At 44.6% G+C, this 26,175-nt stretch overlaps 1 protein-coding gene across 1 annotated transcript in view; it reads right to left on the bottom strand.

The window, feature by feature from the left end:
• Positions 1-26,175, bottom strand: part of WHSC1L1 (Wolf-Hirschhorn syndrome candidate 1-like 1) — an 82,486-nt gene that overhangs the window by 47,113 nt on the left and 9,198 nt on the right. Inside the window, exons 2-10 of the mRNA XM_015414191.1 lie at positions 19,514-19,585; positions 18,563-18,722; positions 17,627-17,778; positions 14,910-15,422; positions 11,753-11,879; positions 7,768-7,868; positions 5,288-5,333; positions 3,663-3,793; positions 2,668-2,796 (exon numbers count right to left, since the gene is read on the bottom strand). Coding sequence (XP_015269677.1) covers positions 2,668-2,796; positions 3,663-3,793; positions 5,288-5,333; positions 7,768-7,868; positions 11,753-11,879; positions 14,910-15,422; positions 17,627-17,778; positions 18,563-18,722; positions 19,514-19,585 — 1,431 coding nt within the window. The remainder of the gene's footprint in view (positions 1-2,667; positions 2,797-3,662; positions 3,794-5,287; positions 5,334-7,767; positions 7,869-11,752; positions 11,880-14,909; positions 15,423-17,626; positions 17,779-18,562; positions 18,723-19,513; positions 19,586-26,175) is intronic.

Here is a 26,175-nt window from a genome sequence, read left to right as displayed (position 1 = left end):
ACCACCAGAACATGCACATGCAGATACGGCATACACAGAAAACATTCCTTCTACAGAATGGTGTTCTTGCCCCAGCATTTAGTACAGTCCTCTCATTACCAGGCCAACAGATACTCTGTGACACAACTTGTACCAGTCCCGGGATATTATATAATGCTTCACACCTTTTCCCTGCTGTCAACTCTAAGGGCTGCATTTCTCAGTCTTTGACCACAAGACAAGCTTTGGGGATCATTGTCAAGAACTCAGCACCGCAGGTTGAAACCTCAGAGTTGTCAGCTGAGCTAGCTCACACACTCAGCAACTACTTCTAATATTTCAATGCATGCCCACTGGTGATTAGCACTGCACATGTAGACTGGAGATAAATATCTAGCACTAATAGCTAAGCCACATTTTACCCATAGTTTTATTTCCATATTATAGTTTCATTGTTTAGCGGGGTGAACAGTCCATGTCACTTGAAAACCGCACAGCTGTGACTACACCCAATCACAGATACCATATGGTACAATTCCTAGAGGTGTATGGAAGTACTAACAGTAGTATGGCAATCCAGTGAGACATCACCAGTCTCAAAGTTTAGGATGCTGGACCTGGCAATCTTATTCACTCTCCAATTCTCCTGCAGTGCACAATACCTCCATTACAGTCTTGTGACTTCCTTCTTCAACTTCCCTAACAGGATATCATGCACACAATATTACCCACTCTCCTAGTTACCCTTCTAGCCTTCTATTTTCTTATTCACTCAGAGGCATTTCCAAATCCCTTTCCCCAAGCTGCTGTTCTTTTAATGCTTTTATGGATGGTCCCTGAGATCATCAAGAATCCTAATAAACAGCAACTGAGAGTGTTTGGCAGGGATTCTCATCTGCCTTTAGGCCTGCGACACATCAATGTTTAATTCTGGATGTAATCTTAGAGGCCTAGATTAGGGGGAAAGGCAGGATTAAAATGTTAGATTAAAAATGAAACCCACTAAAATCTATTTTAAGACCTGTGTTCACATACAAGTGTTTGCCTCTTGGCATGAGCCAGCCTACAACAAATCAAGTAAGTGATTCACTAGAGATGAAACTCAGGCAGAATAGCTCTATTGTTACAAGGAGGTCAAGTGCAGCTGGCAACCACCTGCTGGTAAAAAGTAATTTACTCCACTGTGAATTAGCCCCCCCCCCCAAAAAAAAACCTTAAACAAGCACAAAAAACCCCTTTTAACAAGCACATAATGTCTAAGTAAGAAAACTAAACTGATTGATAAGGATATAATGGCTTCAACTTATTTTTAAGGTAAAGTTTACAAATCTCCAAGCTATTAGTCCAGCTGCAGACCTGATTAAAATACAAAGCAAGGAAATTCTGAAAACTCTCTTTACAGACTAATATCTGCTGTCGAGTGGACTAAAAGTAGAGGTTATCGGATACATCTGTATTTTGAGGGAATGTCCCTTATTAAAAAACAAACAAGAACAAAAGCCAACAACTGGTTGTATAGCACATCATGAACTTCTACTATGTCACACAACTGCAGACCCACAGAGCCTCATACTCAAACAGACTAAACGGAACAACACTGGTTAAATCAAGGGTGCAAATCTAGTTAGGATTGTACTGTAATTACTTGTGTTTTGTAAATTTACACAATAAATTAACAATACACAATAATTTACAATACTAATACACAAATTTAGACAGAATAAACACACCCTAAAATCAAGATGAAACAACTGCCCACATCTGAGATCACCAAAAAGCCTTAGATTGGTTCGGATGACAATCCAGTGATCGAGGATTGACAAAATCCAGCTACATTTTGGTCACTAATAATGTAACTTTCTGTGTTAATTTGCTTGCTGTCAGCTGCAAGCAAAAGGTCTATTTTTGTAAGGTAAAGGTAAAGGTTTCCCTTGCTCAAAAGCCAGTCGAATCCGACTCTAGGGATGCGGTGCTCATCTCTGTTTCCAAGCCGAAGAACCAGCGCTGTCCGAAGACGTTTCTGTGGTCATGTGGCCAGCATGACTAGATGCCGAGGTGCACGGAACACTGTTACCTTCCCACCGAAGTGGTACCTATTTATCTACTTGCAATTTCTTGCTTTCGAACTGCTAGGCGGGAAGGAGCTGGGACCAGAGACAGGAGCTTACTCCATCATGTGGCACTCCGGTCTTGAACTGCTGAACTACCGACCTTCTGGTCGACAGTTCAGCGTCTTAACCACTTGAGCCACCACAGCACCCTGCTGTAAGGTACCCAGAGTCTTTTAACAGAGCAAGAAAAATCTTTTATCACAGGCACTCACAGCTATAGGGAATCTGAACAAGACTCAATTTTATAAGTGTTCCAAATGGAGAGACAATGAAAGTACAGCCCTATTATAGTATCTGCCATCTAAAACACTGGACAGCATTAGCTGGATCCTAAGGAGGGCAAAAGAATTTCTTGAATAGAATTTATCTGCATTAGCTAAATAGCTTTCAAAGCCATGTTGGTATTTTAATATAACATACCATGGTGCCCCTCTGTCCTGACTACACAGATTTTACATCAAAGCTTGATGGTATGCATGTTTATTGAAGTAAGTCTCACTGACTCAAGACTTGCTCCTCGGTGAGGGTGCACAGGACAACACCTTGACCCCCTAGCCCATTTACACCTCTTACCTACCTGACACACAGTGTCTCTCTTACTCGTCCCTGAACCTCTTCTTGATAAACTAGAATCCACAGACTGTACATCAGAAGCATCAGCATCTGCTGTAGCAGAAGGACTGTCTGACTGCTTTCCAAAGCTCCCCTGAAAAAGAAAACCCACAACTGTTTAAAAGACTACCTACGATTAAGGATTACTGCAAATATATTTAAAAACCAATTTCATATACATTGAATTTTCTATGAACTCTTCTAGCTTTTATTCTATGACAACCCAGAACACGTGCTTTGTAATTTCCAGACTTAAAAAAAAAGTATGGGGGCAATGCTCCCTCTAAGCTGTGGAGTCTTGTGAACAAATATTCTACTTTCTGAGCTACTGACATTAAAGTTGTGAGCAGGTGATTTGGCTACTGCATAAAATAGTTTGCTCTGGAGTCATCCTTCCTGAGCTAAGACAAAAATGCGTGAGCCGGAGGCTAAAAACCTGTGAGCTAGCTCGCACTAACTCAGCTTAGAGGGAACACTGAATGGGGGGAGCTCTTCAAACTGTGCTTAAAGGGCAGGGACTATACTAAAGTGACTTGTGTGACAAGAACTGTGGATTCTGCTACTTGCATAAATTTTAACACAATTTCTCTTGTTTTGCATAATTTATTTTGCTAGTCAAGGAAGATGAAGAAGCTGAAACTCCACTTTAGAAAATTTTACTCAACAGCTTTTCTGAAATTCCAGCAGCCAATGCCCAAACATGCAAGCACCTTTTGGCAGCTGGAAGAACTAGACCCTTGCTTTCCTTAAATAAAAGCTATGACTTTTAGACAGCTGAACCCTGCAACTTGGAACATATTTTGTGATTCTTCTACACTACTGAAGAATCACAGGTTACATGGAACCTTGTTCGTTTCTGCCCCACTTTCTAAGAAAAGCACTATCATTTTCAAAATCAAGTATGATTTCTATTTGCTCATTTCAGATCCACAGCCCATAAAGACACTTCAAATATTTTACCTGTAAGTCATTAAGTCCCCTTGAATCAGAGTCGGATGTATCTCTGTATGCTGAGCTAGTCAGTTCCACATCTGTTGAGGCACGACTTCTTTTCTTTAGAGGCTTACAAGAATCTGAAATCTCACTGGCACCTTAACACAATACACTGGAATTAATTTTAAAAATCTCTCAAACTTGTTAACAATTGAGTGAGACAAAAGTGCGAAGGGGGAAACTTTGCAGGACTCCACACTTGCTATAAAGCTTTTTCAAAAGAAACTAAACTATGCCATGAAAATAACTCATTCATTCATGCTATCTAATAACAAACTCAATGGTCCTGTGCTTATCAGGAGGAAACTGCCATGGGATCACCCGCAAAACATCAAAAGGCTTCTGCAGAAACAGGGGAATCTCCACATATGCAGTAAAAACATTGGTTTGTAAACTGAAAAATAGCAACAACAATAACAAAAGACCCAGGAAAAACAGAAACAACAAAAAAGGCCCAAACACATTTTTTGCCCTTCAGGAAGCACAGAACACAGATGGCAACTGAACATAAATTGAAAAATAGAAACAAAAACAAAGAAGAGGAGAGCAGAAAGTGGCCTGAATGAGTCCTTAATAGAGTACTGTACCCAGAAAGAGAATCAGAAATGAGGCAGAGTCTGAGCCTGAACCATTTCCCCCCCCATCCTTTTCCAAGATACTATAGAGAGTTAAAAGCTTTGTTCTCCCTTACAGCCAAGGGATAGTGGGGTAAAGTTCCATTTGTAGTACCATTCAATGCTATATAATGCTATCACGCATATACAAATTAATTGCTAGATGGTAGTTGTGCCACAGAACCAGACTGCTGAATTTCAAGATTGCATGAAGATCCTGCCCAGAGCTCAGCAGTCAGGGTGTGGGGGACAGGCAGTTGTCAGATCTGGGGCAAGAGTGACTACAACAGCAGATGACTGCCTCATACTTACACTACATGAACAGACACCTCCCTGCCAAATAACAAACTGCTCTGGATAGTCTCTACAGTTATAACAGCAGTTTACCATGTGGTGGAGAACGCTGATGTGTAGAAACAAAAACCTTCATGGGCTCGCAGAACAAGCTGCATGATTCTCCTACAGCCAACTCCCTCAGTGCCCTTCCAAATCAATGCAAAGGCCCATTGTGTTAACTGTTATTGCTGGAGGGCAAGGGAGAGAAATCCTGTTTTTATCCAACTTTCAAAGGACCTTTACATTCGTGCTGCAAGCTCATGTGTCCAATGACCCCCGTTCTTTCCCTTTTAATTTGATCTGCTTGTTGGTGAGCTGTGAGCAATAGGGCCAGCCAGCAAGCCACTCTTTTGTCTTAAATACTTGGAAGGGAATCAAAATGTCTTGAGAGTAGGATGACATTTGTGAAAGCCTGCCTTATTCCCCTAAGTAACTATTCCTATTCTCTGTAAAGCAGCATGAAAGCTACCTGAACGAAGATGACTTAGGTCCCATTCCCACACTGCAGGACAGGCAGTTGTCAGCTCTGGGGCAAGAGTGCCTACAACAGCAGATGACTGCCTCATACTTATGCTACATAGAAAGGCACTGATGAATGAGGCCGTAATCCCAAAATGTTGGTTTAGTAGCAGCCAGACTTACCTTTCTGCAGTCCAGTCTTCACGGCTGTCTGTGGGACTGTTTCTACCTGTTTGGACAGAAAATGAAGAGTTAATAAAGGAATTTCCTGCTCCCTAGTATAAAAGAAAAAATTGCAATGCAAGAAATTAGCATACTGGGGAACCCACACTGTCAACCCAGCCCATCTCCTCCCCCACCTCCCATCCCGTAAGATTCTTCTGTTCCACCTGTAACAATTAAATTGAGGGTGCCTTCCCTGAATACCAAGTGACATTGCAGGTCTGCGTTTACGTCAAATCATTCCTTTTTGTGCATTAAGTGATCGGATGGCTTTATCTTTGATCCAAGAAGCAGGCGAGGGTTTTTTAGTATCCGAGCCTTGGGCTACAGAAAACCCCCACAATGGCTAAGAAAATAGAGAGAAGCATGACACTCAGATTACATGTGATGCAAAAACTTACTGCCCTGCTTTAAAAAGGCACTTCCGCCCAGCAAGCACTTGAGCTTCTGAGGCCCTGGGCTGTTTCTCTGTATAGAGTGCCGCAAAGGCAGAAAGGGGCAGGAGGCAGAGAGAGTGCATTGCAGGTCTCTATACAGCTAGAAACGCAACATTGGAACAACGCTTAGGCAGACAAGCTGGTGACCTGGCGAAAACACTTCATGATCCCCCCCGTGATCAGTGTCTTGGCTCCTACATTGGAGAGCGTTTTTTTTTTTCAGAGCACATGTGAATTTGGTGGTTGCAAGCGGTTTCTGTGCTAAAATCTTGCTTTTAGACTAAAATCTGTCATTTGAAAAAATATATAATCTCCACAGTGTTGGTTACGTATGCATGTAAGAAACACGTTTCATAAATATTTATTAAGGATTATTCTATAATTTTTTAAAAATATTTTATTTCATTGTACAATGGATAAAAACATACAATAGAAGGATTTGTATAGGATACAATTGATAATACAAATATAAAATCTAGACAATCACTTGTATTTTCGCTACCACTCACTGCAACAGAATTAACATTAAAGTATCTCATTTGTATTAAAAATTCCAGTTATAATTTTTAAACCAAAAAGATGCAAAATAAATTTGGAAATTCACTGCAACAAAGCTTGACTCTGGGAAACAAGTATGGTTGTAAAATCCTAGAGATATCAGTATGCCTTTCTGAACACATAACATATCCAAGCTTCTGCATTACAGTCCATTGCTGACCGTTAAGTTTTCCTAGCCAAACGGGTTTTCCTGGAAAAGAAACAGCACAATATACTATGTTGTTTTATTTAGCTACATAGTATAAAGCAGGCAACACTATCTGGGAATGGTGACATGAATTGTTGGTTCTTGCACCATGGTTACTTAAAACTATGTAATTACTACAAAGTAATTTAAGGGGACGTTCCAACAACTGATGCCAAGAGTGTATTTAATAGATAAATATACTCAGTATTTGATTTGAGAAAAACTTGCATTGAAATCATATTCCTTTAAGCTATTTCTCCACTGTTTTGAAAATTCAACCAGGCAAAAACTGTTGTGCAGGCGCAGCAGAACTAAATCTAAAATGAAGCTGTTCTTTCCAGCCTCCTGGCTGAACAGGAAACAAAATGTTTAGCATGCTTAAGGTTCATGGGAACCGTAATCTTAAGAACTTTGCCATCAGAACTGTACCCTTTAAAGAACTGGATTACGGAATGTTTTGTTACACAAAATCTCCGCGTTTTAAGATAGATTTCCTTTAAATGGAAAAAAGTGGATAGTGTTGAATGAACAAACCAGCAATTGTGATAACTTTCTTTATAACTGTGAAATCCTCGAACTGCATGTGTGCCACCCCCATTCAATGTGCCTATCATTCTTCACTTGGACCAGGCTATTTTTAAAAGCAACATTTGCCTTTCTGACATCCACATTAAAAAGGAATGCCCATGCGTGTGTTGGTTGTAGTTGAAGGGGGGGGGGGGGAGAGAAGACAAATCAACCCAAGATGATAATCTTCCCTATGCACTGCCAACATAATAAGCTTTTTAAAAAATAATTATTGTGCTTAGAGTCAATTTTCAAGAGTAACCAAACAAATCCATCTAACTTTGCTTAAAAAAAACCATAAAATCTCAATACAAACCAGCAGCAAACCAAGGAAAAGAAGAGAAGGATGCTGGTAGTAATTCCATCAAAGAGAAAACATTGAAACATAATGACTGCCCTGCTCACAACAGAAGTTGCAAATGCAAACGTATCAGCTTCATTGTGCCACCGAGTCTTGTGTCACCAAGTTCCTAATTATCCAAAGCATGACTGATGCTGTAAAGGGATACCAGTAACAGTAATGTTTACTGACGGTAGGTGGGTGGGAGTTCAGGAAGGATAGTCCGAAAACAAACCCAATGGGGGGGGGGGAATGAAGGAGTGGGTGGGAAGGAAAATAAAAAGGCACCGATATAAAGCCACAAGAAGTATGAATACAGTATATTTTAATTCTCTACATGGAGGAAGCCAACCTGCTCCTTTTTGATCTTCTTCTTTGGCACAACTTCGGTGGATTTCTCAGACTCTGAGCGAGTTCGTATTGATCTTCTCTGTTGCTTCTTTTCTACAGAACCTGAGGGAAGAGAACGGTTTCCATTACAGGAGTCTCTTTCTCTTTCCTCAATGAGGGATGACGTTCAATAGCAAAGTCCTGATTTCGCTACATTCTTCTTTGAGTGTATAGACTTTAATCTGCCAGCTGGTGTTCTGGCTGCAGGCAATACATCTCAGTGCTTCAGGGAGAGTCCTGAGTTCGGGAAAAGACCAGCTTTAATATGAAGATAAATGGGAGAGGCTAGAATTTAAATGACTGGGAAGGAGTGATTGGTCATATTCAGAACCCTTTAAAATTACGTTGATCTTGTTTACATTTTACAAGGTTACCCACTACTAAGGATTCAATATGTTCTCAATATTATTTCTGGGTATTGACCTATCTAGAAGGTGCTTTCTGCATGTCTTTGGTTTTTATAAATAACATATTCCTGTTTCTGTATGCACGCTTGAATCCTTAGGTCACAGAGAAAAGTTAATTATTGCAATGGCTGATAGCCTGCTGCACCATTTCAGGATACTGTAGAATGAACTGAACATCAAACACACAGAAGAGATACTTTAAGGCAGTGGTCTTCAATCCAATGGTTGGCACTGTCAGGTGGGTCAAAGAGCCCCACTTGCTGGGTCACAAGCCCTTATAGAGCTATCATACTTTGTTGGCAGGACCAGCTGTTACTGTGCATATGTGGAGGGCAAAGGCATCGTGCCTCCTGCCTCTCTTTGCATGCACACTGAGAGGAACAGCAGGACAGCAAGATGAGGTCACTCAGCAGTGGAGAAAATTCCCCTATAGCAGAAGCAGGTTCAGAGACTCTGGCTCTTCCTCCTCTTCAATGTCACAAGACTTCCTACCACTGCTTGCAGATCAGTGGGTCCCAGGCTGTCACAGGAGGTTAAAGGTGGGCCCCTGGGTCTAGAAAGGTTGAAGACCAATGGTCTAAGAGACTTTGTGTCTGACACCACCCTCCATCTTAAGCACTAGACTCTACTGTTGTGTGGCATATGAAAAGCCCAACTCACTCAACCCAGATCAAAACCTTTCTCTAGATACATTAAAAATCCTGAAAACCACAGCAGATACAGAATGATCAAAGCCACAATGCTCAAGTAAGCGCACTCTTAAGAATGTCTACTTAATTTCTAGAATGAGACACCCTACACCTCAAAGTTGTCTGAATTCTGTCCCCTAATAACAGGCTCATAAGGACTCTCTGTGGTCACTCAGGGGCAAGGGAAAGGCATCTGGAACATGTCAGAGGCACTGTATCACAAACTTCCCGTGTGTCCAGATCATCCCTGGACACAAAAATAAGGAACCAGGGTTTAGTCCTGTTGTAGCAGGTTTGGAGCAACACATGAAAAAACAACAAGCATCATGGAAAAGAGCAAAATTCAATATCCTCACAAAATACAATCTCACCAGTAATGTACAGAGGGCAGTCCTTTTCCAGATTTAAGCACATGCAAATATTGTTGCTCACATAGGGAAGCAACAAGGAACATCTTCCCCTGCACAGTCCTGGCTGAAACAAACAGGAACACTGCAAGAACACTGCTATGCTCTGCCATGATGCCCACTGTTTTCAGAGAAACTGTCAGTTTGACTGTGCCAGAAATGAATGAAGTCTCATTTAATCTTCGGCTTTAACAATGTAAAATACCTTATAAAATGATGTGCTTTATAAGACTTAATGTTTAAGACATGACATTAAACATATGACCACATTTGAATTCAAGAAGTAGGAGGTTTTGAGGGAGTTCTCCCATTTCTAAAAGGTCAGCCTGGGTTTGGTGCTTCCATCAGTTTATGAGTTACTGCGGATACACTGCTATTTCCTCCTCTGGCTGAATGTGTAGAGGCAGGAACCAAGAGGTTGAGCAACTAGAAAATAAAATAAAATACAACTATTCATTACACAGTGCACAGAATCTTAGGATTAAAAATGACATATATAGGGTACCATTAAAAACTCTGATCATAGTATAAAAATGAAGTTGCACAGCCAATAAAAGAAAATCACAATAATGGTTATTACACATAGATATTAACCAAAGGACCCTTTGGGTTTGTTGTGATTTTCTGTTATTGGACATGCAACTTCATGTTGTCACTGTATACTATGATCTGAGTTTTTAATGGTACCCTAGATATGTCATTTTTAATCCTAAAATTCCATGCACTGTGCAATAAATAGTTGTATTTTATTTTATTTTCTAGTAGCTCAGCTTCTTGGTTCCTGACTTGATTTTCAGGTTGGGTTTTTTTCCCCTTTCCCCTTTTGTCTTTCTCTGAATGTCCAGAGGCAGCCAGAAACAAGTTATCTCTTCTCATATGAAGGACCACAGGCCAACTGACAAGTGTACATTCAGGTTCTATTGCCCAAATTTCCAGATAAAAGATCTGGGACAGGATAATTTGTGTGGATGGAGACAGGAACATTCTACGCCAAATCCCCACCTCTTCTACCCATATGATCCCAGCCTTTTTATCTCTTTCCATCTCCAGAGACTCTGCTCAGCACTTGAATATTCTTAGTTGATTCACTGTCTAGTCTGTAACATCACATTAGAATTAGGACCCCTACCTCAAAAGATCAACAATATACCCTAGAAAGGTCATGATCATTATTTGTGTTTAAACCAAAGATATCTGACTGTATGGCTTAATCCCTATCAGAGCTTAAACTACTTAAAGGTCCAAAGAAACAAGCATAGAGGCAATTTGGAATAAAAATAGATTATAATACACTCCTAAAAATACTCTTAAACATCCAGAGGGATCAAGAAAGTTCAGGGGCACTGGAAAAACCATAATTTCCAACTGGCTAATATTACTGGGGAAGAGATATCCCTTCTTTTCCTAAACATATACCAACTGTTCTCTCTTTTTTTGTTGGAACAAGGTATGGAATCAGTGGGGTAGAAGATGGGCGAGGGAAGTGGGATGGCAGAGTGAAGAAGATCATGCTGGCAGCAAGCCAGGAGCAACCGAGTTCTCCCTGCAGGAGACTATAAAGTGTTATGTTTACTTGGATGTCCAAAGGTACAAGGCCTTGAGTGGCAGCCCGTGTCTTGCAGCCAGTGCCTGGGATGAACCATCTGCTGAATCTTGGCAAACCCAAGACATATTGTTGTTTTGTCTGTCTATTTGGCTTATTTATACTGTAGACAGACAAAACAACAATATGTCTTGGGTTTGCTGAGACTCAACAGATGGTTCATTCCAGGCACTAGCTGCAGGGAGAAAAGCAGGATATAAGTATTCCAAGTAAATACATATTTAATATTTTGTAGTTTAAAGACAGTCATTATGTACTGGATGAAGAGTGACAGATTTCAGTATTGGGCAACCAACACTGGGTTCTAATACTGCTTAATCAAGAGGCTCACAGCGTGACACTGGACCAGCCACACCACATGCAGAAAAACGAGACAGTCCCATGTATATTGTCCTGAGCTTCCTTGGAAGACAGTCTATAAATATATAATAGAAAACCAATGTTCCTCTAAGCTATGGGGCCCTGTGAGCAAAAATTCTACTTTGTGAGCTACTAGCATTAAAGTTGTGAGCAGGTGATTTGGCTACTGCATAAATTAGTTTGATATGGAGCTATCCTTCCTGAGCTAAGACAAAAATGAGTGAGCCAGAGGCTAAAAAACTGTGAGCTAGCTCACACTAACTCAGCTTAGAGGAAACACTGGTAACAACTCCTACCTAACTTGAACTGGGGCCAGCACAAGGGCTTTAAACCACACTAACCCCCAAATAAATTTCAGCTGTTCCTTTGAATTAAATATTTGCTTATGATTGTTACATGATGAAGACCTTCCTAGTTCTGAGTCCTCTTAAAAGTGTTATGTTTACTTGGATGTAACCCAGAAGCCACAAACTTTACCTACTTGCCAACCCAGAAGATGTCTCAGGAGATGCTGCACTTTGTGATGAGGTTCGCTCGTTTCGCTGGACTGATATGGAAGTGACCTTGTCTTGCCCCTTGATGATTATTTCTGGTTTGTTTCCTATACCCTGTTATATATAATGAAGATAAAAGTCAGTAATTACTAGACAAATTCAGGTTAACTACTTGAACTATGAAAGAAGCGGCACCCTCAAATGTTCAGTGTCTCTATACAAGCTATCATATTCATAACTCAGAAGTTCCACCCAACCCAAGTGTGCAGATAAACCTTCATGTAATGCATGTGTGGTGTTTCCCACTAACTCTGCTAAAAGTACTGGGAGTGGGTATCACTCAACCTCAACGCCCACCCCAAATGTTTGGCAGGTAGCATATAAGTGCTAGCCTCACATTCATGGTACTATTTTGACCCATGAGAAAAGCACTCAGTAAGAGCCACTTATAGTACATACATACATATAGATTTAGGTGGGTAGCTGTGTTGGTCTGAAGCAGTAGAACAAAGTTTGAGTTCAGTGGCATCATTAAGACCAACAATCTTTTCTTCTAGGTATAAGCTTTCATGTGCACGCGGACTTCTTCAGATACTTCTTCAGGTATCTTGTGCATGTGAGAACAGCATAGGCATACATGCATGCATTTTTCCTGTGCCCTGTATTACAGATGGGTATGAACCGGCTGACCAACCAAAGTTTATCACAAACTTTGGCCTGTTCAGAGCTCACAAACCGGAGTTTATGAACTGAAGAACTGGAACGAACTACTACATATTTTAGCATAATTCTTGGTGGTTCATGAGGAACAGCTGAGCGGCTGGGAGCTCCCCACCGCTCAACTGTTTGATTTAAATGGCCCAGGGCCCTTTAAACCCTGCTTTTAACTCCCGGTGGCTTTTCACGGGGAACAGAAAGGAGGGTTTAAATGGAAGGGGTGAAGTACCTTCCCAGGGACACTTCACCCTTACCTTTCTGCTGGCTGTGGCTCACCACAGCCAGGAGAAAGGTGGAAGGGAAGTCCCTTCCCAAGGGATTCCCCCCCCCCTTTCTGCTAGCCACGGCTCGCCCTGGCCAGGAGAAAGGTGGAAGGGAAATTGTTTGTTTTCACATGACTGATTGTTCCTCTATACAAAAAAACCCCCAAACAAGCCCTTCCTGCATACAGGAAGCTAGTCATGTCACAGGGAAGGCTGGCTAGGTGAGAACTCCTAGTTTTCTATATGCAGGGAGGTTTTCTCTTAAAAAACAAACATGCAAGCCTTAAACTCTAGTGCAAGACAGTCCAGACAGAGCTTTTACCACACCACATTCTATTTATGAGAACAAGACAGCTCTGAGAATCTCACAAGCAAGATATGAAAGTGATGGTGACCAGCAGCTTCTCCTCAGCCATCTGATATTTCGCTTTTGTATATGGAGTGAATATTCCAGTTTTCCAATAAAACAGCACCTAACTTGCACAGTTCTATGAGGAAGCAGCATGGGTATTTTGTTGAATTTATTCTTAATGTGCCTGCTCTTGGTGCATCATTTAAACAAGTTTTTATCCAAATTATAATCTTAATTGCCATACTGATGCAGTTCAGATGTCACAACCCTGATCTCCAAATCAATGTCTGGAGACTGTGGAAATTCAAGATATTGGCCATCATACACAGAGCCCTTCATGGACCCTCATATCTGTGGTGCCGCTTCTCCCCCTATATTCCACCATGAGAGCTTCACTAATCTGAGCAGGGATTTCTGCAGGTGCCACCCTCCAAATGAGCAAGATCAACAAGTGCCTGTACACATGCTTTGTCTGTTATGGCCCCACCTTATGGAATGGCCTGCCTAATGAGGTCAGGAAGGCTCCCAGTCTCCTGACATTCTACAAACTATGTGAAACTGAAGTATTCGGAGGGCGTTTTCCCCCAAGGCAATGGGATTTTAGCAAAATGGAATGGTTCAGATAGATAGTTTAATACAGGGAAAGGAACCGTGAACTGTACTACAGTGTACAGTGCATACTATCTAATGCTATATGTATTATCCTATTACAAAATGTCTGCTTTATTACTATGCCATGTTAAAACGTATGCTTTGTTTCAGCTTTGCCTCAGACTTTTACTTGGTTTTAATTTCTGCAATCCTTATCCTATTACATTGCTTACTGGATGTCCTATCCTATTGACTGCATTGACTTACACTGTGCAATCTGCCTTGTCTCAGTGAGAAAGATGAACTATAAATAACATAAATTTTAAAAGTAAAGTAAAAAATAAATTATGTGTTCTCTCCTATCCTCTCCCCATTCCCACTATCCCACTTACACACAGGTTCTACTTCTTGGTTGGTTTGCTGCAATTTCTGTAACAGTTAACTACAGTCAGCAATGAAAATTGGCACACTACCACTAAACTGTGGATTTTCATTTCAGAAATCACAGTCACGAAAAAAGCACCCAAGAAATGCAGGAGAAAGCTGAGGAAGCCCCAACACATGTAGAAATCTCTGACATTTGGATGTTTGAGTTCATGACATCTGAACTAGAAATGCCTGGTGACAACTTGCAAGGTCAAAAACAATTAAAAGAATTAAAATATTACCAATACCACAACCTGCAGATTAGTGACTGATGAACCAGATATTACCAGTTGGTTTGGTTTAAGATTGTAATTTAACAATAGAGGCAGTTCTTTAACACCACTGAAAGCAATCTTGGTTTTGCAAATTATTCTTTTTGAGCAAAGGAGTTTGGCAGCTCCTTGACTGCCACAAACTGTGGCTATGAACTGCATTCCGTTGCTTCACAGGGACTTTTAGCAATGGCACAGATCACTTAAATCTATCCAAGAGAAGATCACAATCCCCATCGATAAACATTTAAAACTGGGATTGGAAGAAGAGCTGCTGGCTTTTTGGATACCTTCATCCAGCTCAGACTAGGCAGTTACCATGCAAGGCCACCTGATTTGTCACATACATCACTCTACAAAGCAACCAGCCTGGGATAAGTGAATGGAACCTCTGACATTTAACAGGCAAAAGCCTCAGCCAAAATACTACAGATTGCTTTCTAAGATCACACTCTGAAACTCCAGAAAACATTCAAGTTTAAACCTCATAATTCATAAATCACATACATAAATAAGTCTTTACCTTGGTAGAGTAAACAAACTGATCAATGAACTTTCCATTCCCAGCAGCATTCTGAAGAGCAAAAACTTGTTCAATTTTAACGACTGGTGACATATTACATTTCTGAAGGTCCAAGGTTCCCTGGTGCATGGTTATTGAAGCTGGTAAGGATTTTCTGGCTGCAGCAGTTTTCCATGCTATTTTCACAGGGGGAGGCTCTTCTTCCACACTAGACTGCCTTCTCTGACTATGCCTCCGCACCTCGGTATTGGGTGAGGAGGTTACCGCTGAAACCTCATTGGTCTCTTCTGGTTGAGCACTAGGTGACGGTTTAGATCTCCGGTTCTTTTTAGCCTCCACTTTAGGGACACCAGTCCTCTTGGCTTTTGAAAAAGCCTCCTCTGGCTCTTTATCTACATAGATGAATGTGTATTGTTCTATCCTCTCTTCCCGAGACATTTTCAAAGCCTTCTCAGCATGGGCGATGCCAATATCCCACTGTGCCCGCTCTCTCTGTGGCCTTGGTTTGCGAATCTTTGGAATAAAGGAGATGGGTTTATTGCATTGATTCATTTCCACTCACAGATCATACTCAAACAGTGCTAGCTATGACAAATATGTGTTAAGAACATCTCTCTGAAAATGTAGCTGTAGCCTCTCATGGCTTGCAGGAAGACAAGCCACACTGTGGAGGAAAGATGGGGAAATTAAAAGAAAACTCAGATGGTGATGCATCCACAATGCACTGCTGGCCTTTCTTCATGACTTGATATTAAGCCATGTTTGGGCCCCCAAATCCCAAGCATGGCAATACTAGGTGATCACCTCAAGTACCTGATCAACCACACAGTTTCTTCAGATGTCATCTGGGCTAGGAATGACACAATCAGAATATATTTCACCAAACTGTTTTCAGAAGTGTTGCTGCTGGATGGACTGGTGTAAGGATAAGAGGTCCTAAGCCTCCTATTCTGGGTGCTGAAAACAGCCACTTTAGGAGTTAGGCAGGCAGGACATCCTCTCCTTGTTTTATCTTGTGAGGGTGAGGGCCTTTACAAGGCCTTGGCTTTCCACTCTCAGGGTTTGCTCTGGGGTGCACCTATGTTTGAGTCAGTGATTCCAGACACGGCTTGAAATGTAAATCAAATGTATTAAGGAGTGTTGCAAAGCATAAACCACTCAGTCACAGGCAAAAAAATATCAAAAACAAATACCCTCACTATTACTACATAAAACCTGGCTACCCGAAAACTTTAGACCTTGCTACCATCAGACGTCTCTAAATGGCATTCTTCAATCATCCGTCTTACCCATCCAACGGAATATAGGCCTTCTTTGTAGTCAGCTGATATAGCGCAGCAGTGTGCCAAGGTGACGAAGGCTAAAAAATGAGCTGTTCTATGCACATTAAAAAACGTATTTTCTAGCGATCAGTACATCACCCAGCAACTCAATGGTCAATCAGGGCTGACCAGTTAATTAGGATCTGGTTTGAGAAGAAACTAGGGAGGAGAGATAGAGACTCTGTAAAACAGTCTCCCAAGGTTGAATCTTCAAGTAACAGAAACTGGTCACAGTTGTCTCTAATCATCAGAGGGAGCACATTCTGAATAGGCCAGAATCAATGCTCCCTCTAAGCTGTGGAGTCTTGTGAGCAAAAATTCTACTTTGTGAGCTACTGGCATTAAAGTTGTGAGTGAGTGATTTGGCTACCGTGTTAATTAGTTTGCTTTAGAGCCATCCTAAGACAAAAACGTGTGAGCGGAAGCTAAAAAACTGTGAGCTAGCTCACACTAACTCAACTTAGAGGGAACACTGGCCAGAATCCCAACAACACTTAAAGTTCTGAAGAAAGGTCCAATCACCTTAGAACCTGAAGCCTGAATGATTAAATTCCTTACAACTGGGCAGGCAGAATTTTTGAAAACGGAGTTTAAAAAGTTATTTTGGATTTACGAAATGAGGCTTCTATCTTGCGGAATGTGCATGCCTCTTTCAACCATGTCCACAACCTGCCTAACCTTGCCCTCAACATGCCTGGGCTGCAGCTGCTCCACAGAATTCCTGCTAACTCCATCAAGTACACAGAATACATAATTTTTAAACACATGGCAATAAATTTAAATGAAGAGAGCAGTTGCAGTAAAGGACTACTTTCACATGCTAGCATGGGAAAAGAACAGAGGCCAATAATAACTTTACATTTGCAAATAAAAAAGGCATTTTAACAGATGGATACCCCAACGTACGTACAAGAATACCTTAGCCCTCAAGAACTATCCAAAAGAAGACGGACTGAAATGATCTTTAACACTGCCTTTCTCTGTTTTTCCAGGTTCTCAAAACCCCCGATCTCTCTGACAAAGATGTCTTAACATATCCTATTGATACTACATGCTTGTGACTTTTATTCAGTCTTGCATTCAATATAAAAGGCAAACTATGGTGAGCAGCATGATTGGCCACATATGCCAGGACTGGTTAGGACCATGTCATGTTCTCTGCCTGCCTTCTGCCTCAAAGTTCCTGTCATTACCCATGTGCTCCTCTTCTCCCAGAGGACAAGCTCAAAGAGCACAGTAGAAGCTCCTTTGGGGGCCATGTGAAAAGTCAGTGGTCAGTCAATCATATTAATGCAGTCAACAAATAATCAGGTGCAGTGTAAACAGTTAATTAACCTACCGTCCCATGAGTAAAATAAACTGTACAATTTCAGATTCATTTCAGAATGTACACACCTTCTGTTTTTCAGAGTGATTGGCTTGCTTAGCAGCCTCCGCCACCAACTGATCATACTGCTTGCGTCCTTTGTACTCTCGTACCCGCTTCTCATGTACCCATGCCCTCTCAGGCTGGTTGCTAAAAAACTGAACGTGATATTCCCGTGCACCTGAAATGGACAGAAAGCATTCTGCTCAGCTTCTGAATTTCACAGACAACATAATTCAAAATGTTCCATGTTATCCTTTTTCCACTGGAGGAGATACTGCACATTCATGATGTGCAAAAACTAGGCACATGCAGACATGTAGCGCCTATACAAGGTAGAGGAAAATTGGAACTGTGACATGATTCAGTGTATGCATGCTGTTACGGGTCCATTATCACATCAGCGTCTACATCTCCTTAGCATTAACAGTTATTGGCACACGTCATGAGCAGGTGCTGTGACAGGGAAGATTTTACTGACACAGAATACTGGTGAAAGCTGGGAAAACCTGCTTTGTTCACTTGCTGGAGATGTGATTAAAGGAGCCAGGGTTAGTTTGGAGTTCCTCTCTACTTCAAGAGGGAGGAAAACAACAGAAACCATAGCAGATATTAGCTAGATCATGTGTGAGGGAGTTCTTTCACCTGCAGTCCATTTACCACCTCAGAATTCTACCACCTAATTCTGCTGCATGTATAAACCAGGCCTGCGATAATACAAGCCGGGTGCTTATGGTGAACTTAAAATACATTACAAAAATGGCAAGTTTTGTATGTGTGTTTTTAAATTGCAACCAGTCTCTTTTCTACCCAGACTTGGCTTAGCCTTCATTACTGATCAGGCAATACTGCGCTGCTATACAGCTAAAAACATACATACAAATCTGAGTTTAAAGAGAGACACTGCTAAATAGCCATTCACAACAAGTTTCCATCAAACCTGTCGAGCAGTCAGAACTACTTACCTCTTGTGTTAATTTTGGTATGAACCTCAAGTTGCGGATCACTTGAAACCATGCAGGGCCACCACGGATATGTTCCCACCTTGGACCAGACCAGATCTCCAACCTCAAACTTGACGTCACTCACTGGTTGCGCTGGAAGAGGAGGAGAGACCTGCTGGGGCTATAAAAATGTAACAGTGAGATGAGGTGTAAGTAAAAAACAAAAGGTATGTATCTGGAGTTCTGCAAACAGCATAGTGCAAGAGATAAGAACTGCCAGGTGCTGCTTATCTTCTTGTCATTTAATAGAGAAAAAACTCCAAATTTTCAGAATAGTATGCAGACATCATAACACATGTATATTCAGCTATTCCTTTGATACCTTGTGGTGGGTAGGGGTGAGGCCATTTAGGTGGGTAGGGGTGAGGCCATTTAGGGTCTGTTGTTATGGATGGGGAGTCCCTTCCAAGGAGCCCTCCAGCCCCACACACACCCTCCTTCCTTTCCAGAGCAGGCAAGAGCCTTGGATGGCTGCTACTGCTCTGGTTCAAGGACTTCTGGGGAGGGTCCAGCGCACCTTTCCTGCCCTGGACAGCTCCCTCTTTAATTGGAACATACACTGCTGTAAGGCTGAGTACAAGGTGTGAAGGTAGCGCAAACAGAAAAGATTTAACTTATTAACCAAATACTGCAGCAAGTGACTAAGTAAGAGAATAGTTATGAAAATGGGAATAACGAATAGGATACTCTATCAACACATGGGACAAAACTTTAATGGAAACAACGTAGACAGAAAACACTGAAGACCCATGCTCGACTCCCTGCTCTACCATGGGAGCTTGCTGGGTGACCTAACTCAAAGGGTTGTTGTGAAGATAAAATGGAGGAGGGGATAATAATATAAGCTGCTTTAGGTCCCCAGTAGGAAGAAAGGCTGGGTATAAATTATGTCAAATTAAAAAAAATACTAACTGGGGTTTCGTCCAACAGTATTGTTTCTTCCCTTGGTCTTTCAGACAGCGTGCAGAGCCTCTCATTTGGTCTCTGTGAAATACATTAAAAGAGAAAGGGAAAAGTCAAAAATGGAATGGTAAACAAGAACGATGAGAGGGAAAAAATAGTGAGGAAACAAATCAGTAGATTGCTTCACTCCTAGCAGTGCCATTCTGATCTCAGAATTTTATTGATATTCAGCTCCATACATATTGCACTGAGTGCTCTGATACTCTGTTTCAAGATGTTACAGGTCAAAAAGTTGCTGGCAGGTGGAGGTAGAAAACCAAGACGTGCAATTTATACTGGACCATCTGCAGTACTGTTTTAACATTTGGAACAAAAAAAACCTCTTTAGAGACATACTTCCATGTAGATCAGTAGGCTGCTCTGCCAGCAGTGACATTCAACACAGCAGACACAGACATCATTAGTATGCATGGCTCAAGCCAACAAGAAAAAAAAACAGGTTGCTTACCTGTAACTGGTGATCTTCGAGTGGTCATCTGTGAATTCACACCCATGGGATCCAGTGCGCATGCGCTGGATCGATCGGTGCTGTAGCAAGCTCTTTTAACGGATTTTCGCGCCCAGACCTCGGCCATGCGCAGGAACCCCACCGCGCATGCTTAGAGGGGTGGGCGCGGACATCCCGCCAGTTCCTTCAAACCGCCGCAAATCAACCCCTATTGATTTGCATCAATCTTTCTTGCATTTCTGGTTCTCTACATGTGGGAACTTCTGCTGGGCCATTGCCCCCTCCCCTCCTTGGGGCTGAGCAGGGCTCTTGGCCATCCCTGCTGGCAGTGAGGGCTGCTACACTGACAGCTGGCCTCTGTTGTGCAACACACAAGATGGCGTCGGGAGGAGCTCGGGTGCTCAAGCTCCTCAGCGACTAGGCAGTATTAAATTTCTGCCAGTTTTAGTTGTGGGGGATAAAGACCTGCGACCCCTGTTCCCATCCACGGACTATGCTGGGCAAGCCTTCGATAAGGAATGGGATATCTTGCCGCGCTGTGAGACTTTTATTTTTCATTTTTCTCCGGCGCGGCCTATGGATAACAACGGCTGCGCAGGAACCGCGGTCTGGATTACAGGCTCCCCGGCTCAGCTATCGGCTGGCCGGTGCCGCGGGGCCGGCTGGACTAAGAGAAGTACGGAGTGACGTGGCCCTGGTGGGTGCTCTTTTCTTCATCTTTGAGGTCCCTCCGAGTTCCCCTGTACCTTTGTCTGTCTTCCCTTGGAGCGGCCCAGGACCCCCAGCCCAGGACTCCCGGCCTGAGATCAACAAACCGCACGAGAACCACCACCAAGGCTTACCGAGAGGTGCCGCGGGGCAGCGCGGGGGGCCCTTGGAGACGCTGGGGTGGTCTGCGGAGTGGCCGAGGAGCCTGTTGGCTAAGCGACGGTTTGGAGAGCGGGGGCCTGGAACGGGAGTGCAGCACGGGGCGGCAGCGCAGAGAGCCCGGCGGAGACGATCTGGAGCCGGCTGGCAGAGTGGGAGGCCCAGCTCGGGAGTCTTGGATCGGAGGGTGATTAAGCTGGGACAAGTGGGGCCGGGTCTGCTGGGCCCACGCTGGATTGTCCTGTGCGCTGTGCCCTTTTGGCGAAGCCTGCGTATGTCTGACGGAGCCCGGGTTTTTCCAGCTGATTTGAGAGCGGCGGAGGGCCGGAAGATCTTACAACAGCAGGGCCCTCTAGTGGACATAAAAGGGAACCTTGCATGCAGAGGGCTGAATCCAGCATAGCCCTCTGGCGATTAGCAAGGGAGAGATGTGTGAGAGGGTCACCAGTGTGGAGATTGAGTTGAATGTGTGAGGAGATACTGTGTTAGCCTGGCTGTTTGGGTGTTGTTGGAAAGTTTGTCGGTTGGCTGTGAACAGGGATATTACTGTCGGTGAAGGTGATTGATGTGTTCAGCTGAACTGATATTAATGTAGTGTTGTTTTGAGCAGCCTGAAATTGAAATTGTAATTGTAACTGAAGTATAATTGTACTGTTAGGACTGGTGACGCGGCTGTCTGAGACCAATTTGTGGTGACAGACCCTCTTGCTGTGTAGTGTGTTTGGTGGTCTGAAGCCTTGTAGACGGCCACTGGTATAACATCATGCTTGAGCAGCAGATTCCGGTGCTCTTGGGGAGGGGGAAGTTCAGCGGTGGGCCTAGGCAGAGTGTTAATGGAAGGCCACAGAGAAATAGGAGAGCTCGGTGTCCTTCCAGCCTACGGCCCATCCCAAGGGTGGCTGGCAGTGGGGCCAGGATGGACCCCCCTCTGTCATTGGTGTTGTGTAACGCCAGGTCCATTAACAACAAAGTCACAACCTTACGGGATTTTGTGACGGAACATCAGGCGGACCTGGCGTGCGTGACTGAGACCTGGGTGAGGGAGGGTGAGACCTTAGCTCTCACACAGTTAGCCCCCCGAGGTTACTTGGTCCTTCACCAATCGCGGAATAGGGGGCGGGGGGAGGGATAGCTATCCTCATTCGAGAGGCTTACTCCTTCAGGGCACTCCCGGCGGTAGAGATCGCGGGCTTAGAATGTGTCGGCGTGCTGCTGGGGGCCGAGGAGAGTTTGGCGATTTGGCTGGCGTACCGACCGCCTAATGCACCGGCCAATAGTCTGCCGTCCCTGCTGGAGGCCGTATCAGGCTGGCCGTTGGACCACCCTCGACTAATTGTCCTGGGTGATTTCAACGTCCATGCTGAGGACGCGGCCTCCAGCCGGGCTACGGACCTGGTGTCGTCCATGGCGGCACTGGGACTCTCGCAGCTGGTATCGGCCCCCACGCATTGGGCTGGTCACATGCTCGATTTGATCTTTGCAGAGGGAGTGGAGGTGGACCGGATCACTGCTGAGGCAGTGCCATGGTCGGACCACCTGGCCCTGAAGGCCCATCTGAGCATTCCACCTCAACCCTGTATGGGCGGCGAGCGTATTTTTGCTCGCCCACGGAGCCTGATGGACCCGGAGCGGTTCCAGTGGGCTCTGCGGGATCCAAGGCCCCCTGGCGGCTCGTTGGATGAGCTAGTGGAGGACTGGAATGTCCGACTCTCCGCGGCCATCGACGAGATCGCTCCCAGGCATCCTCTTTGCACTCGCGTTAGGCGCGCCCCCGGTACACCCAGGTGTTGTGGGCGCTGAAACGAGAACTTAGACGATTAGAGAGACGGTGGCGCCGCGCTCGCGACGAGGCAACAAGAACATCTTATAGGACGTTTATGAGATCCTATGAGATGGCAGTCAAGGCCGCTAAGAAGGATTTCTATGTGGCTGAGATTGCGTCTGCGAGCTCGCGCCCGGCCCAATTATTTAGTATAATTCGGAATCTGACAACCTTGCCTCAGGGCGAGAAAAAAGTTAAGGAATTGGAATTTGGCTGTGAGGCTTTCGCGAGCTTTTTCGCAGATAAGGTCTTGGGGCTCCGCCGTGACCTCTTCGCAACAATTGAGACAGTGAGTGAACTTGAGGCCCCTTGCACGTCTTCGGGACTGGGTTTAGAGTCAGCTTGGACGAAGTGGACAGATTGCTCGTTTCTGTACGCCCAACTACATGTGACCTTGATCCGTGCCCCTCCTAGCTCATTAAAGCGAGTCCTGGGGGGTTGCGAGGCACTGTGCGGGACATTGTCAACACGTCCCTCTCGGAGGGGCATTTCCCGACTGCGCTCAAGGAAGCGATGGTCCGCCCTCTCTTAAAAAAGCCATCTCTAGACCCGGCCGAATTGGCCAACTATCGGCCGGTGTCTAATTTGCCCTATTTGGGCAAACTTATACAGAGGGCGGTGGCGTTACAGTTACAGGGCTTTCTGGAGGATGCTTCAGATCCCTTCCAGTCTGGCTTCCGCCCGGGCCACGGGACCGAGACGGCCTTGGTCGCCCTGACTGACGATCTCCGGAGACAGCTGGATCGAGGCGGTATGGCGGCACTGGGGTTGTTAGACCTGTCGGCAGCGTTTGACACTGTCGACCACCAGTTGCTGATCCATCGCCTTGCCGACGTGGGGATTCAGGGGCTTGCCCTTCAATGGTTTGCCTCTTTCCTGCAAGGTCGGGGACAAAGGGTGGTTCTCGGGGACCAGCGCTCCCGTAGGTTTCCCCTTGAGTGTGGGGTACCGCAGGGGGCAGTGTTGTCCCCGATGCTATTTAACATTTATATCCGCCCCCTTGCCCAGATTATCCGGAGTTATGGGCCGGGGTGTCATCAATATGCTGATGACACCCCGCTCTATTCGATGTTGGCCGGTCGGACTCGAGTCCCGATGACCTGCATCGGGCACTTGAAGCTGTGGCTGGTTGGCTCCGGCTGAGTCGATTGAAACTAAACCCGGCGAAGACGGAGGTCCTGGGCTTGAGTCAGGCCGGGACACGACTGGGGCTCCCTCTCCCGACTTTTGATGGGGTGCCTTTGGTGCCTGCGTCTGGGGTTCGGAGTTGCGGCCAGGCTGTTAATGGGTCTCTCTAGAAGGGACCACATTCAGCCTGTGCTGAAAGCGCTGCACTGGTTGCCAATAGCGTACCGGATTCGCTTCAAAGTGCTGGTTCTTACCTATAAAGCCCTACATGGTCTGGGTCCAGCCTACCTTAGGGACCGCCTTTCCCTGTATGTTCCCCCAAGAGCGCTACGGTCTCAGGCCCAAAATCTGCTAACTGTGCCGGGCCCCAAAGATGCAAAACTGGTCGCTACAAGGGCCAGGGCCTTTTCAGTGGCGGCCCCTACCTGGTGGAATGAGCTCCCGGAGGAGATCCGGGCCCTGCGGGATTTGATGCAGTTCCGCAGGGCCTGTAAGACGGAGCTCTTCCACCAGGGCCTCCGCCCCCCCTGCTATATTGTCATCATAGGGGGGTGGAAAAGGCCCTAGGAAAGAACATCTGAACTTTTAACATCTTAATATTGAAGCCACTGAATGCCTACCGGGAATGTTTGGATATGGTCAGTCATCTTTCTGGGTTTTGGAACTGAGGATTATTGAGCACTTTATTTGTATTGAGATTGTTTTTAAACTGTATAGTATGTTTTAAATGTATAGGATGTTTTTATTGCAAAATTTCTCGCCCTGTAAGCCGCCCTGAGCCCTACGGGGGAGGGCGGGGTATAAATTTAATAAATAAATAATAAATAAATAAAAATGTAGACGCTGACAGCAGGGAAGGAGGGCGGGTGGCATGAATGCACAGATGACCACTCGAAGAGCACCATAAACAGGTAAGCAACCTGTTTATCTTCGACGTGGTCTCTGTGCTTCACACCCATGGGAGATTAGCGAGCAGTGGCCTACCTGGAGGAGGGTGCTGGCAGGTCCTTACTGTGTAGCCGAAGACAGAATGAGACGTCCCATGTTGGTATTGGTGTTCTTACGGACGTCTAGGGCGTAGTGCCTGATGAAGGTGCTAGGCGTGGCCCATGTAGCGGCTTTGCAAATGTCCGTCAGGGGAATTCCCTGGAGGAAGGCAGTGGAAGTCGCCACAGTTCTGGTAGAATGAGCCCTGATAGGGCCAGGCAATGGCTGTTTGGCGATTAGGTAGCAGAGATGGATGAGCCCCGCAATCCACTTTGACAGGCGCTGAGCTGTGATGCGAGTCCCCAGCCTTGCTGGTGCATAAGAGACGAACAATTGTGAGTCTCGTCTCGTTGGGCGTGTTCTATTGGGGTAGAACAGGAGAGCTCGCTTCACATCTAAAGTGTGTAATAGCTTGTCTTCCGCTGATGTTGGATTTGGGAAGAAATCAGGGAGGAAGACCCTCCACCTGCAGGTGGAACTCTGACACCACCTTCGGCAGGAAGGAAATGTCCGGTATGAGGCGGACTCCATCTGGCAAAAATGACAGGTAAGGTGTATCATGTCGGAAAGCCAATATTTCTAGCTGAGGTGACAGCAATTAAAAAGACCGTTTTCCATGCTAGGAGTTTGAGGTCACATGTTGCGAGCGGCTCAAAGGGCTTCCTCGTGAGCTGGCGGAGAACTAGAGGAAGGTCCCAGGGAACGACTGGAGTTTTGACAGGAGGGTAGAGAGGCAATAAAACCTTTAAAAAACGTTTCAAAAATGGATGGGAAAACAGTGTGCATCCATCAACTGGAACATGGTAGGCCGAAAGGGCGACCAAATAAACTCGTAACAATTAATGGGAAAGTTCCGAGTCAGCTAGGGAGAGGAGGAATTGGAAAACTCTTTAGAGACCCACTGAGGTAGCTCGAGGGGTGTCATCACCTAGGGAAGAACAAAACCTTCGCCATTTATAATTGTAGGACTTCCATGTAGTAGGTTTCCTGGAATTCAACAGAACGTTCGCTACGCGGGTGGAGAAGCTGTTATTCTCCATGCCGTCAGTTTAAATTGTGGTATGTCGTGATGTAGGAGAGGGGAGTCGGAGAGGAGGAGGAGGTCCTGAGTCGGAGGGAATTGATGGTATATTCCTTCTGATAACTCGAGGACTGTTGAAAACCAAGGTTGCCTTGGCCACCATGGGGTTATTAAGATGCAGTCTGCGCCGTCTCTGAGTATTTTGTGGACCACTTTCAGAAGCAGAGGTAGGGGAGGGAACAGGTAAAGAAGTCCCGTGGACCAAGGGTAAAGGAGACCGTCTCCCAGAGATTGAGGGTCCCTGCCTCCTCGACTGCAGAACAGAGGACACTTTTTGT

The sequence above is a fragment of the Gekko japonicus genome, unplaced genomic scaffold (assembly GCF_001447785.1).
Source record: "Gekko japonicus isolate JY-2015 unplaced genomic scaffold, Gekko_japonicus_V1.1 scaffold9, whole genome shotgun sequence".
Lineage (NCBI taxonomy): Eukaryota > Metazoa > Chordata > Lepidosauria > Squamata > Gekkonidae > Gekko > Gekko japonicus.
The sequence above is the reverse complement of the archived record's forward strand: the minus strand, read 5'-3'. Positions and strand labels throughout refer to the sequence as shown.